The sequence below is a fragment of the Notolabrus celidotus genome, unplaced genomic scaffold, assembly GCF_009762535.1.
Source record: "Notolabrus celidotus isolate fNotCel1 unplaced genomic scaffold, fNotCel1.pri scaffold_374_arrow_ctg1, whole genome shotgun sequence".
In the NCBI taxonomy this organism is placed as follows: Eukaryota; Metazoa; Chordata; class Actinopteri; order Labriformes; family Labridae; genus Notolabrus; species Notolabrus celidotus.
In genome coordinates, this window is record NW_023260198.1 from 1 (window position 1) to 17,373 (window position 17,373).

The 17,373-nt window shown below is 42.5% G+C and overlaps 1 protein-coding gene across 1 annotated transcript; it reads right to left on the reverse strand.

The window, feature by feature from the left end:
* Nucleotides 1-7,806: 7,806 nt before the first annotated feature.
* LOC117809721 (charged multivesicular body protein 4b-like) lies at nucleotides 7,807-17,073 on the reverse strand. Its single transcript, XM_034679188.1, has 4 exons — nucleotides 16,796-17,073; nucleotides 16,487-16,601; nucleotides 12,848-12,974; nucleotides 7,807-12,725 (listed from the first exon to the last, which is right to left on the reverse strand). The coding sequence occupies exons 1-4, from the start codon at nucleotides 17,071-17,073 to the stop codon at nucleotides 12,661-12,663; spliced, it is 585 nt and encodes a 194-aa protein (XP_034535079.1). The 3' UTR covers nucleotides 7,807-12,660.
* Between the last annotated feature and the right edge of the window lie 300 nt (nucleotides 17,074-17,373).

The following is a 17,373-nucleotide window of genomic DNA, read 5'->3' on the forward strand; positions in this document are numbered from 1 at the left end:
CCTTTTTTAATTTTCAAAGCAAAGCACAGAATGTCCTTTATTTTTGTTTTTCTTATTTTAATTCGACGCTTCTATATTTTTGCACTCAATCCAAACATCATGATTGGACTTTATAAATCTAAAAACTGAATTTAAATCTCAAATATTAAACTTTAAAAGCTCTCTCTCTCGGCGGCACCACGTGTAGTCCCAGCCATAAAGCGATTTTCAAGCTGCATACAGTGCAGCTCTGTCTGCCTGCTCCTGTCACTCATGCTTAAACTGGCTACGAGGTGAAAGGCATCATGGGTAATGTAGTTCACAAACGCAGCCACCCTCTCGGAGGAGAACGCGCATGGCTACGCTAAAAAAACTACAACTCCCAGAGGCTGCTGAAGGCTTCCCCGCTCTGAGAGGCTCGAGCTCGGCGCTAGTTGCTGTTATTTGTCGATTCATTCTCAGATTTGAGAAAATTAAGAACCATGAGTGAAGAAGAGGAAACGTTTAAAAACAAGAAGGTGAAAAAGAATGAAAAGGAGTTCAAATATGCTGAGTAACAGGAACCTACGTCACACAAAGAACCGTTAGACTAGCTAAAGACAGTAAACCGCCTAGCTTGTTAGCTTGTTAGCTTAGTTATTAAGACATGATTTGTTCGCACTGACCGACTTTGTAGGGAAGTTTCTCAGACATGGCGGTGTTCTTGTGTTTGGTTCCGGGGAGGTTGAGTTCAGAGGCAGCCTGGCCGAAAGACAGAGGCAAAGAGGGAGGGACGGAAACATGACGGCTCGCTTTTTATCATCCAAACTCATTCAAACCAGTTCACGCGAGGGGGCGGGGCTTACGTAGGTCCGTTCTGGGTGTCTATTGGCTGTGGCAGCTCCCGCCCCGCAGCTGAGTGATTTGATTGGACAATAGTTGATGGAAAGCAGATAGCCAATGACAGCTTAGGGTGCAGTGTGGGAGGAGCTTAAGGGTCTGGAGCAAGTTTAGTCTGGACTGTTAGGACTCCTTTAGCAAATAATGGCTCTTTAAAATACAGGATTTAACAGAGTATGTAAGGAAGAGGATTAGGGCCACTGGAAAAAAATTGAATTAAGGTCAAAAGTGTTTTTATTATTATTATTTTTCTAAGAAAAAAGTCATAATTCTGAGATTAAGGTCAGAATCCTGAGATTAAGGTCAGAATCCTGAGATTAAGGTCAGAATCCTGAGGAAAAAAAGTCAGAATTTTGGGATTAAAGTCAGAATTCTGAGAAAAAAGTCAGAATTCACAGAAATAAAATTGAAGTCTGAGATTAAGGTCAGAATCCTGGGATTGAAGTCAGAATTCTGAGATTAAGGTCAGAATCCTGGGATTGAAGTCAGAATTCTGAGATTAAGGTCATAATTCTGAGACTAAAGTCAGAATTTTAGGATTCAAGTCAAAATCCTGGGATTAAAGTCAGAATTTTTTTTCTTAATTTATTTTCTATTTGAAGTTTTTTTTATGTACAGCACTTTGTGTTACAATGTCATTGTATGAAAAGCGCTTTATAAATAAAGTCTGATTGAGTCTGATTGACATCAGACCACAAACTGATAAATCATGGGGTGGTTTGAGTAAAATAAAATAAAAACTGACCATGAAGTGTGAAGATTACTCCTACTGGAAATCACAAATAAAACATTTAAAGTCCTCTTCACTCTTAAAAATGCAAAAGAAACAAACTTTAGAGCAAGGTGCGACTGTGTTATACATCTGTGTGCATGTGCACTATTAATAGCCATTACCCAACCTCACCTCTGACCCCAGCCTTGGCCTCTGTGCCGTGGCTTCTTTCACGCCGGACTTCATCTTGGTGAAGGTTCTCACACGTGTTCTTTCACAACTTCAGGTCATTTTGATACCTGATTAGAGTTGAGCCAAATTTGTTTGGACAAAATAGAGAAAAGTTGTTTTTTTGACATTCGAATGCAAAGAAGGACAATGATGGGGAACTTAAATCTGGAAGTCACCTATTTTTTTAATCATGCATTCACACTTTGAAGAGAAGAAGGAGAAAGGGATGTATTTCAGGCTAAATGAAGCATTAGTCAGTGATAAGGTGGCTGGAATCCATAAAACTTGACCATTAGATGTTTAAAATAATAATGAATAACTTTTTTTTTGTTTGGACAATTTGTCAGGGAGCAGAAATGGAAGAATGAGCTGTTTTGCCATAAATAAGGCAAGGCAGCTTTATTTGTATAGCGCATTTCGTACATGAGGGCAACTCAATGTGCTTTACATTGAAACATTAAAAGCATTGGAGACATTCAGACAGGCATAAAAGAACACAATTAAAATGACAATTATGATAAAACAGAAAAGAAAAGGAAAATTAGAAATATATTAATTTAAAGTGAGTTAAAATAATCTAAGATAGGAAGGCAGAGGTAAATAAAAAGGTCTTAATCTTTGATTTAAAAGAGGTGAGAGTTGGAGCAGACCTGCAGCTTTCAGGGAGTGTGTTCCAGATATGTGGAGCATAATGACTAAACGCTGCTTCACCATGTTTCCTTCTGACTCTAGGGACTGAAAGCAGACCAGGACCTGATGACCTCAGAGGTCCAGGTAGCTCATAAAGTAGCAGCAGATCAGCCTAAACCATTCAGGTCTTTATAAACCATCAGCAGGATTTTAAAGTCTATTCTCTGACAGACAGGAAGCCAGTGTAGGGATCTAAGAACTGGAGTGATGTGGTCTACGTTCTTGGTCCTTGTTAGGACTCGAGCAGCAGCATTCTGTATGGGCTGCAGCCGTCTCATGGACTTTTTAGGGAGTCCTGTAAAGACCCCGTTACAGTAGTCTAGTCTGCTAAAGATAAATGCATGGAGGAGTTTTTCTGCATCCTGCTGAGACATGAGTCCTTTAATCCTTGATATATTCTGAAGGTGATAGTAGGCGGACTTTGTAATTGTCTTAATGTGGCTGCTGAAATGAAGGTCTGAGTCTAAGACTACACCAAGGTTTCTGGCTTGGTTTGAACATTTCATCTGTGCAGATTGGAGCTGAGCAGTAACCTTTAACCTTTCTCCCTCCAAAAACAATCATTTCAGTTTTTTCTTTGTTTAACTGAAGAAAGTTCTGACTAGTCCAGTCATTGATTTGTTCAATGCATTTACTCAGTGTTTGTATGGGACTATAATCCCCTGGTGATATGGTGATGTAAATGTGTCATCTGCATAGCTGTGGTGTTTTATTTTGTTGTTTCTTATTATCTGACCTAAGGGGAGCATGTAGATGTTGAATAGCAGAGGCCCCAGAATGGATCCCTGAGGTACTCCACACATGATTTTCATCCGCTCAGATGAATAATTCCAGTTAAGAGAGAAAAATTAAAGATTTGAGAGCAAAGATGGAAAAAGACGGGGCACTTAAATCTGGAATTTACCTCATTTTATGTACTCATGCATGCAGACTCTGCAGAGAAGAATAAAAAAAGGGAAGTATTTCAGGCTAAATGAAGCATTAAACTGTGATAAGGTGGCTGGAATCCATTAAACTTCATCTATAGATTATGAAAATAATATTAAACCACTTTGTTGTTGTGTGGACGCTGTGTCAGAATGAGCTGTTTTTGCCATAAATAAGAGAGAAAAATTAAAGGTGTGAGAGCAAAGAAAGAAAACGATGTGGCACTAAAATCTGGGACTACAAGTCAAAGAACTACAGAGCGATTTGAGTCTACCTTCTTTGTGGAAACACTGTAGCTGCCAATCAAAAGCTGCAACAAGTTAAAACATGACTTATTTTCAGAGGTATGAACTCTGTGCTGCTGGTGTTTCTTCGTTCAGGCAGCGTTAAGGTGTGGACACAGGACTTGGTAAAGTAAAGCGTGTGTCTGATCAGCTTGTGAGTATTTTTTCCTGCACAAACAATGAAGAACTCTGCATATCAGAAGAAGAAGAATGAAGTATCACTGATATGAAAGGAGGGCCCGTTTGTAAACCACCTGTGGAAGATTTAACACCTTTACTTATTATAGAATCTGTAAAGCTCTTAAGATATACTGGGTCCGCTCACGACCAAACGGCCCCGAGTTGAGAGTGTTCACAAACATCTTGTCATGGCCCAGGTAACATGCTAACTGGAAATACTGGAGAGAAAAAGGTGGCAAAAACATCCCGAGGGCTGGGCCTGCCTCCCGGCCTGTAATAAACCTTTAAATAGTCAAAGACTCAAAGCCTCGAGTAGAACGAGCTAAACTGGCAGAAACATTATACTTCAGCTGTCTTAGAGCTCACACACACACACACACACACACACACACGGTCACACATTCAGTCTGGACTCTGGTGGGTTTGAATCTCAGAGATGATTCTCCTTTTAAATGAGATCACTCAGATCGTATTTCCCCTCTTTAACTTCTCCATAATGATGAGGAATGTTGTTTATGTGCTGCTCAAAATGCCTCCCAATAAACACAGCAGATGTAAAGAGAGCTTCGAATGAAATAAACAGAGTTAACGTGAGATGGCTGAAAGAACATGAAGTCTGAAACTCAAATATCTGTTTGATTTTGTAGTTTTCTCACTGGAGAGACGGATAGAAGTAGTTGTAGCAGCTGGAGTCTCACACGTCCACAGCAGCAGAGATGAGAGGGTGAGAAAAGGAGACATGAAGGATGAAGAGAGAAAGAAAGAAAGAAAGAAAGAAAGAACAAAGATATAAAGAAGGGAAGGAAAGAAAGAAGGAACGAATATAAGAGAGAGAGAAAGAAAGAAAGAACAGCAGGAAAGAAGGAATAAAAAGAAAAAGGAATAAAAGAGAGAAACAAAGAAGGAAAGAAAGAAAACAGAAATGAATGAAAGGAAAAGGGAATGAAAGAGAGAGAAAGAAGGAAGGGATGCAAGAAAGAAGAGCAGAAAAGAAAGAAAGAAAGAAAGGAAGAAAGAAAGAAAGAAAGAAAGAAAGAAAGAAAAGAAAGAAAGAAAGGAAGGAAGGAAGAAGGAAAGAAGGAAAGAATGAAAGAAAGAAAGAAGCAAAGAAAGAAAAGAAAGAAAAGAAAGAAAAGAAAGAAAGAAAGAAAGAAAGAAAGAAAGAAAGGAAAGAAAGAAAGAAAGAAAGAAAGGAAAGAAAGAAAGAAGAAAGAAAGGAAGAAAGAATGAAAGAAGGAAAGAAAGAAAGAAAGAAAGGAAAGAAGAAAGAAAAAACAAAGAAAGAAAGAGAAGAAAGAAAGAAAGAAAGAAAGGAAAGAAGAAAGAAAGAAAGAAAGAAAGAACGAACGAAAGAAAGAAAGAGAAGAAAGAAAGGAAGAAAGAAAGGAAAGAAGAAAGAAAGATAGCAAGAAAGGAAAAGAAGGAAAGAAAGAAAGAAAGAAGGAAAGAAAGACAAAGAAAGAAAGAAAGAAAGGAAAGGAAAGAAAGAATGAAGAAAGAAGAAAGAAAGAGAAAGAAAGAAGAAAGAAGAAAGAAAGAAAGAAAGAAAGAAGGAATGAAAGAAAGGAAAGAAGAAAGAAAAAACAAAGAAAGAAAGAGAAGAAAGAAAGAAAGAAAGAAAGGAAAGAAGGAAAGAAAGAAAGAAGGAAAGAAGGAAAGAAAGAAAGAAAGAAAGGAAAGAAGGGCAGAAAAAAAGAAAGAACAAAAGAATAAAGGAATACAGAAAGAAAGAAAGAAAGACACAAAGACAGAAAGAAAGAAAGAAAGAAAGGATGAATAACAGACCCCAAAAAAGGAATCTACAGCAGAGATCCAGAGGAACCTACGAGACAAGGGAGCTCAGGGACTCCAGAAAGGTCTATGGTTAGTAACTTTAATGGGACAGGAAGAGTTAAAGTGAGAGACAGGCAGAGAGAGGAGAGAGAGGGAAAGACAGGATCCCAGTGTGTCAGTCTAAGCCTATAGCAGCATAACTAAGACCTGGTCCAAGCCTGATCCAGCTCTAACTATAAGCTTTATCAAAAAGGAAAGTTTGAAGCCTACTCTTAAAAGTAGAGAGGGTGTCTGCCTCCCGGACCCTGACTGGTAGATGATTCCAAAGGAGAGGGGCCTGATAACTGAAGGCTCTACCTCCCATACTACTTTTAGAGACTTTAGGTACGATGAGCAGGCCTGCATGTTGGGAGCGTAGTGTTCTAGAGGGGTGATATGAGCTCTTTAAGGTGTCTGAGCGTTAAGAGCTTTGTAGGTCAGAAGGATTTTAAGGGGAGTCAGTGTAGAGAAGCTAACACGGGAGCTTCACTGATAAATATAACTGAGTGTATATTCCTCCTCTTGGATGCTGCTCACCAGTGGCAAGGACAAACTTCCTTTAACAGGCAGAAACCTCCAGCAGGACCAGACTCATGTTAGACACACATCTGCTGAGACCGTGTTGGAGAGAGGGATGGAGGGAGATGAAGAGAGACTGATTCACCTCCTTATTTTCACTGTATATCCTCTTTAAAGTTGCAGAATTGGGATATCATCAAATAAAAACCACCCTGTAATTTATAAAGTGCATTAGAAGAAGCTGTTCTTTCTTTAACAGACTCTGAGCCTCCATCCTGACCCTGATGAATACAGATTCTTCAGCTAGTTCAAAACGCCGCAGCTCGAGTATTGACTAAAACTAGTAAGAGAGAGCACATCTCTCCAGTGCTAGCTTCTCTACACTGACTCCCAATAAAATGTAGAATAGAATTTAAAATCCTTCTTTTAACCTACAAAGCTCTTAAAAATCAGACACCCTCGTATCTTAAAGAGCTCATAGTGCCCTATTACCCCTCTAGAACTCTACGCTCCCAACATGCAGGCTTGCTAGTTGTACCTAAAATCTCTAAAAGTAGTATGGGAGGTAGAACCTTCAGTTATCAGGCCCCTCTCCTTTGGAATCATCTACCAGTCAGGGTCCGGGAGGCAGACACCCTCTCCACTTTTAAGAGTAGACTTAAAACTTTCCTTTTTGATAAAGCTTATAGTTAGAGCTGGATCAGGCTTGGACCAGCTTTTGTCATGCTGCTATAGGCCTAGACTGCCGGGGGAACTGGCACACTGACACACTGGGATCCTAGCTCACCTTCTTCCCCCCAACCCCTTCATCACTTACTTTAACTCTTCCTGTCCCATTAAAGTTACTAACCATAGACCCTTCTGGAGTCCCTGAGCTCCATTGTCTCGTAGATTCCTCTGAGCTGCCGTAGACGTCCTCCTGCTGTGGACGATCTGGACTCCAGCTGATACGGACGTGCTGGACTCCAGCGGCAACAGCTTCTACGACTCGTCTCATCACTATCACCTCTCTCTCTTACTCCCCTCTATCTGTCTTTCCAGACCCAACTCAGTCGAGGCATGATGGCTGTCTAACATGAGTCTGGTCCTGCTGGAGGTTTCTGCCTGTTAAAAGGAAGTTTTTCCTCACCACTGTAACTAGCTAAATACTGTGATGTGCAATGCTCATGATGGATTAAGGTGGGGTCAGACTGAGTCTGAACCTGTCTTGGTGTTGGGTCTCTGTTCATAATTTGACATAGAGTGGTCTAGACCTCCTATGTTTGTAAAAGCGTCTTGAGATAACGTTTGTTGTGATTTGGCGCTACACAAATAAAGATTGATTGATTGATTGAGACCAAAGTTCAAGACAATGCTGATTCAGGAAATCAGATTTGAATGAGGAAGTTATTTTAGAAGAAGCAAAAACTGCATCCAGTTAGATTTATTAACATGAACTCTTCTGACCGCAGTCACAGAGCTGTCACATGGAAAACCTCCAGCATCCGGCGTCTCTGTGAAGAGATGATCAAGTTCTCCTTTCTTCTTCAGAGCCGACGTCCAGCCGCTCTCAAAGACGGAGAACACTTTCACACAGAAACAAACAAAAGCACGTTTTTTTATTCATGTGTTTGTTTTATTTAAAGACTCGGGTCATGTTTAAATACAATCTCAACCGTATGTTTGATGGATTAACTTAAATCCTGCCGTGCACAAACGTGTCTGCAGACAGAAGGAGGGTAGTGTAGCTAAAATAAGAAAGGATAGTGCAGTGAGCAGACGATATTATCATTTTATCACCAAGACCAAAACGTCTTCTGTTAGTCCGTCCGGGTTCGAGTAAATGTATCACTACAGGTGATTCAAGAGCAAAATGGAAACAAAAAATCCAGCTCACCTTCTCAATTTGACTAAATATTCACAAGAGGTCACTGTGTCCAAAGGCTGAAAAACATCACACACACACACTCACACACATTATATTCAAACCATGTGGGACTTTCTCAGAGGACGTCACTGTTAAACTACTGAGCGACTGTTTGAAGGAGAAATATCTGGACTCAAAGGAGAGCTAACGGAGGAGGAGGGGGAGGAGGAGGAGTAACAGTACCGATAACGTATAAATATTAAAGTGTTTTAGTGTCTCTAACCTGATTTACTCTCTCTGTGAAACATTTCGAGGTTTGGATGGCGAGTTTAAAGTCTTCTTTAAAGCAGCAGGATGTTCTTTTTTTGAATAATGTTCCATTTTAGAGTCAAACAGAGGAGGGGTCAGAGTTTTGCAGAAGAGAGGGGGTCGACAGAGAGCGTGAACTGAAGACCAAGTCAGAGGCAGAGAGAATCAGATTACAAAATATGGCTACTTCTAGATCCATAAACACGATGGGTGGCGTCCAGAATCCCAAACAACAAGTCAGCGGGTTACACCACGGCGTCGCTATCGAATTAAGCTCACTCCAGCCGTGCCTCAAGAACAGGAAGTCCATGTGGCATCCTGTCTGATCAGCTCTTCACTCCCTACAGAGGTAAAAAGGGTAAGATGGAAAAGTTGCAACCTCACTAGTTGGCACCAATTTTGGTAGGCAGGTGGTGCTAGCTCTCCTAGTGGTAGCCTCATCAAGTTGGACCTAATCAACCTCAAGAAACTTTCTTTTATTCTAATTTCAAGTGTTTTCTTACCTTTAAATTCACCTATTAGTCGGAATTCCAATTTCTATTCAAACAACTAAGTCGCCAGAAATCCCAAACTTCAGACTTCTAGACGGGAACCAACAAGTCAACAGGTTAGGGCACAGTGTTGCTATCGAATCAAGCTAACTCCAGCCATGCCTCAAGAACAGGAAGTCCATGTGGCATCCTGTCAGATCAGATCCCTAGTGCCCATCAAGGAAAGAAAGGTCAAGTTGCAATACGCGATTAAACGTAGTCACCTTCGCAAGTTGGCACTAATTTTGCTAGGCAGGTGGTGCTAGCTCTTCTAGAGGTAGCCTCATCAAGTTGGACCTAATTTACCTGCAGAAACTTTCTTTTATTCTAATTTCAAGTGTTTTCTTACCTTTTAATTCATCAAGTCAGAATTCCAATTTCTGTTCAAACAACTAAGTCGCCACAAATCCAAACTTCAGACTTCTAGACGGAAACCAACAAATCAGCGGGTTGCACTACAGCATTGCTAACTCCAGCCGTGCCTCAAGAACAGGAAGTCCACGTGACCTCCTGTCCTCACAGAGGTTTGAAAAGTAAAGTTTCAACTACAGGAATAAATCACCTTCGCAAGTTGGCATCAATTTTGGTAGGCAGGTGGTTCTAGCTCTTCTAGTGGTAGCCTTAATCAGCAAACCAGTTTGACCTTATTTACCTGCAGAAACGTTCCTATCTTTAGACTGTTTTTAAGTGTTTTCTTACCTTTAGACTCATCTAATAGCTGGAATTCATATTTCTGTTCAAGCAACTGAGTCGCCAGAATCCCAAATTTCAGACTTCTAGACGGGAACCAACCAGTCAGCGGGTTGCACCACGGCGTGGCTATCGAATCAAGCCAACTCCAGCCATGCCTCAAGAACAGGAAGTCCATGTGGCATCCTGTCTGATCAGATCCCTACTCCTCACCGAGGTTAGAAAGGTCAAGTTGAAACTACAGGATAAAACGCAGTCAACCTCACTAGTTGGCACCAATTTTGGTAGGCAGGTGGTGCTAGCTCTCCTAGTGGTAGCCTCAATCAGCAAACTAGTTTGACCTCATTCACCTGCAGAAAATTTCCTATATTCAGACTGATTTCTTACCTTTAGATTCATCTATTAGTTGTTTGAACAGAAATTTGAATTCCAACTAAGTCACCAGAATCCCAAACTCCAGACTTCTAGACGGGAACCAACAAGTCAGCGGGTTACACCACAGCCCTGCTATGGAATCAAATGAAGCTAACTCCAGCCATGCCTCAAGAACAGGAAGTCCATGTGGCATCATGTCAGATCAGATCCCTAGTGCCCACCAAGGTAAGAAAGGTCAAGTTGCAACCACAGGATTAAACGCAGTCAGGTGGTAGGTGGTGCTAGCTCTCCTAGTGGTAGCCTCAATCAGCAAACTAGTTTGACCTTATTTACCTGCTGAAACTTTCCTCATTTCAGACTGATTTGAAGTGTTTTCTTACCTTTAGATTCATCTATTAGTTGTTTGAACAGAAATTTGAATTCCACCTAAGTCACCAGAATCCCAAACTTCAGACTTCTAGATGAAAACCAACAAGCCAGCGGGTTACACCACAGCCTTTCTTATCGAATCAAGCTAACTCCAGCCATGCCTCAAGAACAGGAAGTCCATGTCAGATCAGAGGTTTGAAGAGTAAAGTTGCAACTACAGGAATAAACTCAGTCAACCTCGTTAAGGCCAAATTCCACCATATCCGTGTCCAGTCCGTCTCAATGTGTTAACTTCCACTGGATCCACTCTGTTGTGTTCCGGCAGGTCTGAACGCAACGGCTCAGATACACAAGACTTCGACGCGTCAATCTCAACAGAGCAGATGGAGCGGGACAGGAAGTCAGGTTTCACCAAAACAAAATTAAAAACCTGGTTAATTTTCAGAATAAAACACTCTGTGTTATCACCAGATCGTTTTTAACTTAACTATGACAAAAAAGAAAGTCATGATGAGCGGAGCCAGGCCTGGAGTCAACAGGTCAGAGGTTTTCAGAGGACCAGGAAGACAACATGGATGAGGAGAGGAGGAGGAGGAGAATCCTTGATTCAGGGATTACCACAGGGAAACCTCGGTCACATGACTCCAGCTGTCCGGAGGTCCTGAAAATGCAGCCGGTGGGTGTTGACGGACGAGAGAGCACGGAGCTGGACCGGACACGGATCTGGTGGAAGTCTGACGTAAGATTTAAGTCCTCAGTTCTGACAGAAGTCTGCAAAGTCTGATGATTTTAGATTCTATCTTGCCAGATATTCCTGCAGAGCGAGAGAGGGATTTCACTTCCAGCAATCTGCTTCTACATGCTGAAGAAGGAGGCAGACACAACACAGCCATGGTCCCAATAGTCAACAGGTCAGAGGTTTTCAGAGGACTAGAAAGACAACATGGATGAGGAGAGGAGGAGGAGGAGAATCCTTGATTCAGTGATTACAGAAGGGAAAACCTCGGTCACATGACTCCAGCTGTCCGGCGGTCCTGCTCTGTGCTGCGTTCTGAAAATGCAACCGGTGGGTGTTGAGGGATGAGAGCGCATGGAGCCGGACCGCAGCGGATCGGAGACGGACCACACACGGATCTGGTGGAAATCCTGCATTAGTTGGCACCAGAATTAGTAGGCAGGTGGTGCTAGCTCTCCTAGTGGTAGCCTCAATCAGCAAACCTTACCTTTAGACTCATCCATTAGTCCAAATATCAACATCTGTTCAAGCAACTAAGAAATGAGTTGCTTCAGGACGAACCGAGGTGCAAGACAGTTTCAGGGGGCCTTAAAAGAAGAATCGTAGCAGTCTTAAAACAAACTATATATTTTTTTTCTGCAGTTTTTTTAATGTTTTCTTTTTTTTGTTGAATATTAAACGCTTTTAAAACCCCGGGAAATATTTCACGGGATAAAGGAGAAACGTTTCGTGCATATTTCTGCTTTTGATTAGAAGACGCCGTCTGTCATTGCACATCAGAGTAATGACAATAAAGCTTCATAAATTTGAACTTGTGGGCATTAATAAATAAATTGTGTTTTTTGTGAAGGAAAGTAAAGGATCTAAATCTGTTTTTTTAAACGGTGCATCTGTGGTGTAAAAACTCTTCTATGAACAATATTCTCCTCTCAATATTTTTCCTCCTCAAGGCCGTCTCAGAAATCGAACCTAGCATCCCGCCGCAGTTTAACAGTGACATCTCAATAAAAAAACCCTACATCTTTTCATCATTTATTTCCTTTTTCCTGCGGTGGAGTTTTTGCAGAGACGCTGTGGACGATTGGATGTCATCCTCATCGTAGAAGAGCAGAGAGATGAAGACGCAGGAAGCAGAAAAATGGCTGAGTCATGTTGTCTTTCTGTTACGCTTTTTTCCCCACAAAAAAACATTTGTTGATTCTTCACATTCCTCTCAGAAACAAGCCTTCCCTGTTCCTCCACAAACCCGGCCCTCCAAGTATGCACTTGCACCCTCCTGACTTAAGCGCTCGTACATAACCGCAGGCTGTCGGCGGCTTCCACTCGGCGCTCTTAAAAAAGCAGAGGAGTGTGCAGCCGGAGCAAAGAGACTTCGATCGGGAGTAAACAGCCTGGGCTGGATTTATTTTAGTCAGTGAGTTTGTGCATACTTCAGGGTCGGGGTGAGGTTGGATGTCGGGACGTAGGCTTCAAGAAGGAGCAGCATGCCAGCAGCCCAGAGTCCCTGTCTCTCTTCCAGATGTCTGAGAGCAGCCTGGTAGCACAGAGACAGACAGGAGAGGGGCGCTGGATAGCTAGCAGGGCGAGCTAGCTTAGTTAGCCGCCCAGGCCTCCAGATCCGCCATGTCGTCCTCGTCTTCCTCCGCCTTCTTGGCAGCTAAAGGAAAGAGAGACAGAACTTTAACTTCAATAATCTCATGATGTGTGTGTGTGTGTGTGTGTGTGTGTGTGTGTGTGTGTGTGTGTGTGTCCTGCGCAGTCTTAGAGGACCTGCTGTACCTGGTCTAGATGGTAGTGATGTAGACGGTACGCTGGGCAGTGGAACGTCTGCTGTTCCTTCGATTTCCAGCAGGTTCTGGTCTAGCTCTTCTTGTTCCAGCTCCTCCAGCTCGGCCATCAGCTCGTCCTGAACGAACGGAGCAAAGAGAGTAATCAAGACTTCAGGTTTTTACATGCATGCTGCACAAATGATGTAGAGGGTTTCTAAACTGAGCTTCAAGTCTGAGTCACATCTCAAATATTTAACTTCTAACAATGTGTAAACACGAAATGAGCCCTGAGATACTTGCATGCTACTTCCGTTGCCAAAGTTTGGATGTACAGTCATGGGCAAAAGTTTTGAGAATGACACAACTATTAATTTTCACAAAGTCTGCTGTTTCAGTTTTTATAATGGTAATTTGCATATACTCCAGAATGTTATGAGGAGTGATCAGCTCAACTGCAATTCATTGCAAAGTCCCTCTTTGCCTTGAAAATGAACTTTATCACCAAAAACACATTTCCACTGCATTTCAGCCCTGCCACAAAAGGACCAGCTAACATCATTTCAATGACACACAGGTGTCACACACATTAACACAGGTGTGGGTGTTGATGAGGACAAGGCTGGCGATCAATCTGTCATGATTGAGTTACTGGACACTTTAAAAGGAAGATGGTGCATGACACCATTGTTCCTCATCTGTTAGCCATGGTTACCTGCAAGGAAACACGTGCAGCCATCATTGCATTGCACAAAAAGGGCCTAACAGGGAAGTTTATAGCAGCCAGTAAGATTGCACCTCAGTCAACCGTCTATCCAATTATCAAGAACTTCAAGGAGAGAGGTTCAATTGTTGCCAAACAGGCTCCAGGGCGCCCAAGAAAGTCCAGCAAGCGCCAGGACCGTCTCCTGAAGGTGTTACAGCTGCGGGATCGGGCCACCACCAGTGCAGAGCTTGCTCAGGAATGGCAGCAGGCAGGTGTGAGTGCATCTGCACGCACAGTGAGGCGAAGACTTTTGGAGGAAGGCCTGGTGTCAAGGAGGGCAGCAAAGAAGCCACTTCTCTCCAGTAAAAACATCAGGGACAGACTGATATTCTGCAGAAGGTACAGGGACTGGACTGCTGAGGACTGGGGTAAAGTCATTTTCTCTGATGAATCCCCTTTCCCATTGTTTGGGGCATCTGGAGGAAGGCTTGTTCGGAGAAGACGAGGTGAGCGCTACCATCGGTCCTGTCTCTTGCCAACAGTGAAGCATCCTGAGACCATTCATGTGTGGGGTTGCTTTTCGGTCAAGGGAGTGGGCTCTCTCACAATCTTGCCTAAAAACACAGCCATGAATAAAGAATGGTACCAGAACGTCCTCCGAGAGCAACTTCTCCCAACCATCCAAGGGCAGTTTGGTGATGAAGAATGCCTTTTCCAGCATGATGGAGCACCTTGCCATAAAGCAAAAGTCATAACAAAATGGCTCGGGGAACAAAACATTAAGATTTTGGGCCCTTGGCCAGGAAACTCCCCAGATCTTAATCCCATTGAGGACTTGTGGTCAATCCTCAAGAGGCGTGTGGACAATCAAAAACCCACAAAGCATTGATTATGCAAGAATGGACTGCCATCAGTCAGGATTTGGTCCAGAAGTTGATTGACAGCAAGAAGGGTCAACACTGCAAATATTGACTTATTGCATGAATTCTGTGTAATTCTCAATAAAAGCTTTTGATACTTATGAAATGCTTCTAATTGTATTTCATTATACCATAGAAACATCTGACAAAAACACATAAAAACCCTGAAGCAGCAGACTTTGTGAAAATGTAATATTTGTGTCATTCTCAAAACTTTTGGCCATGACTGTAGAGGGTAACGGCTGTGAAACAATCAGAAATGAACTTCTCATTCTTCAGTTTTGCTGCTTTGTTTTCTTTACCTGCACTCTATCTCTCTTAACCTTAACACTATGAAGATCAACAAACGCTGCTCACTCTCTCACTTTCATTCACTTGCGGCAGCTTCTGGTTGAAAATATGAGAGTGGATATGTTTTTCTCTGTCACGTGCTTTGGGCTTTCGATGTCACCGGACATGAAAATAACGGATGTTTTGTTTTAAAGGGGACATATCACGCTTTTTGCATCAACATATATTGGTCTAAGAGGTCCCCAAAACATGTCTTTAAAGTTTATGCTCAAAAAAACACTTTGAAATCAGATTCTGGTCTGCCTGAAAAACCCTCTTCTTCATTCCTCATCAGAACAGGCTGTTTTCTCTCTGACCACGCCCCCTCAGGAAGTGGATGTTCCTCGGTTCTCCAGCACGTTGATCTAATGTTTACATGTTGGCTGAATATACACGGCTGCTCACAGACCCGCGTTACTTCAACCCTCTGAATCTGATCCTGACGGAGAGGCGCCTGCAGCAGGACCTTTCTGAACGATTGGTCACAGATTTAGTGTTTCTTGTTGTTTTATTTATCAATATGTAGACGTGTGTCTTGGTACACAGCTACGAACATGTAGCTATGTGGCTATGCTAACTAGCGCTAGCACTTATCCATGATAAATAAAAATCATCCACTAGATCTTCAAATCTGCAGACGTGGGGAGTCAAAGCGACCTCTGTCAGAAAGGCAGCAGGACCTTTTCTGAACCATTGGTCACAGATTTAGTGTTTCTTGTTGTTTTATTTGTCAGTATGTCGACGTGTGTCTTGGTACACAGCTACAGCTACAGCTATGAACATGTAGCTATGTGGCTATGCTAACTAGCGCTAGCACTTATCCATGACAAATAAAAATCATCCACTAGATCTTCAAATCTGCAGACGTGGGGAGTCAAAGCGACCTTTGTGTTTATTAAGACAGCCTACAACTAGCATGCCTCCCTCCTAAGCTCCTTGTTAGCACACATGTGTGCAGGGAATGAAAAACGGAGGAGGGGTTGAGTTGTATTTTATACAGTCTATGGGCTGAACAAGCTCCGAGCTCTGACTTCCTGTTACAGACCGGATATTGTTGTTACGTAACAAAAACACTGAAGTCTGAAACGGCTGGTTTCAGCACACATTTACAGAAAGGTGGAGAAATCAGAACAGGGGCAGAATGGAGTCTTTTCATTCTCAGGGGGTTTGTAGACAGGGACACATATTTCAGGTAGAGAACCATTAAAAAGTCAATTTTGCATGATATGTCACCTTTAAAACGTATCAAAGATTTTGACGTCCTTATTTGTGAGCATAAATATTCAGATTGTGTTTGTGTCGGCTAGTAATGTTTGACTTTGAGCGTGCAGAGGGTGGAGGATGAGATGATTCTTTGTTCGCATGTTTCCAGGTGATTCAAAAAACGGGAAACATGTGTGTTTTTTTCTAAAATGAGTTACATTGTCTTCAATTTTTGATTCTTACTCCAGCCAAAGTCTCCAGCTTTGCACAGATAACAAACCAAAAGATGTGCTGGACAACGTGTCTCCTACATGCATCTCACTACTGAGAGACTGAAGAACAAAGATGAACCAAGACGAGACCCGAGATATTGATGTTAAAATCTACCAAAGTGAATGAAGTCGTCCAAAAGTAGAGCAGCTATTGACACACGTTCAACCAGTCCAGTTCTATCTGATGGATAAAGAGTCTTCAAATTCGTGTTGGCTCTCACCTCATCAAACTCCTCTCCAAACCCGACCGGTCTGGAAATCACATCTGAGATTTCTTGAGCCACTTCCTGTTGTTCTGTGATGTCTGCCATCAGGTCGTCTACTTTGTCGATGTCCCTGTGAAACAAGACGATGAGGAGAGAGAGAGAGAGAGAGAGAGAGAGAGAGAGAGAGAGAGAGAGAGAGAGAGAGAGAGAGAGAGAGAGAGAGAGAGAGAGAGAGAGAGAGAGAGAGAGAGGACAACTTCATGTCAGATAACCTCAGCGGAGACTCAAATGTCTGACCTCTAACTTCCTTCTAAAGTCTCTTACATGTTTTCATGAGCCGCCTTCATCGCTTTGGCGGCGTAGCCCATGTTCTTGAGCACTTCTGTGTTGGTGTTTGCGTTCTCTAGCGCCTCCCTCTGGAACTCGATGGTAGACAACGTGCCGTCGATCTGAGCCAGCTGCTTTTCGTAACGCTTTTTCCTCTTCAGGGCCTGCAGAGCCGCTGAAACACAAGAGAGAGACGAGAGAGGATGAGTGTTTAAAACAGAAAGACTTGAGTTACAGCGAGAGACAAGCACGAGTATCAGATCTAAATTAGACATTTGGCTGCTTCTTCTGCAGGATTGGAGAGAACAAGCTAAACCACACCCTTTAAAAGGTGCATTTCAACCAAGCTTTCCTTGGTCTTTTAGCCCCCAGAACTACTTTACCCTGAACTAAAAGGTTCCTGTGCCCCCTTTGTTGTCTGCGTTTCGACTGGGTAGATTGTGTAAATCAGGCCAGTGACGTATTGAGGAAATAAAAAGTAAATGCACTACACCACCAGACCAGTAGAGGGCAGTAACACAAAGACGAATGCCATTCATCACAGATGACTCCATAGAAGCAGACGGACAGGCAGG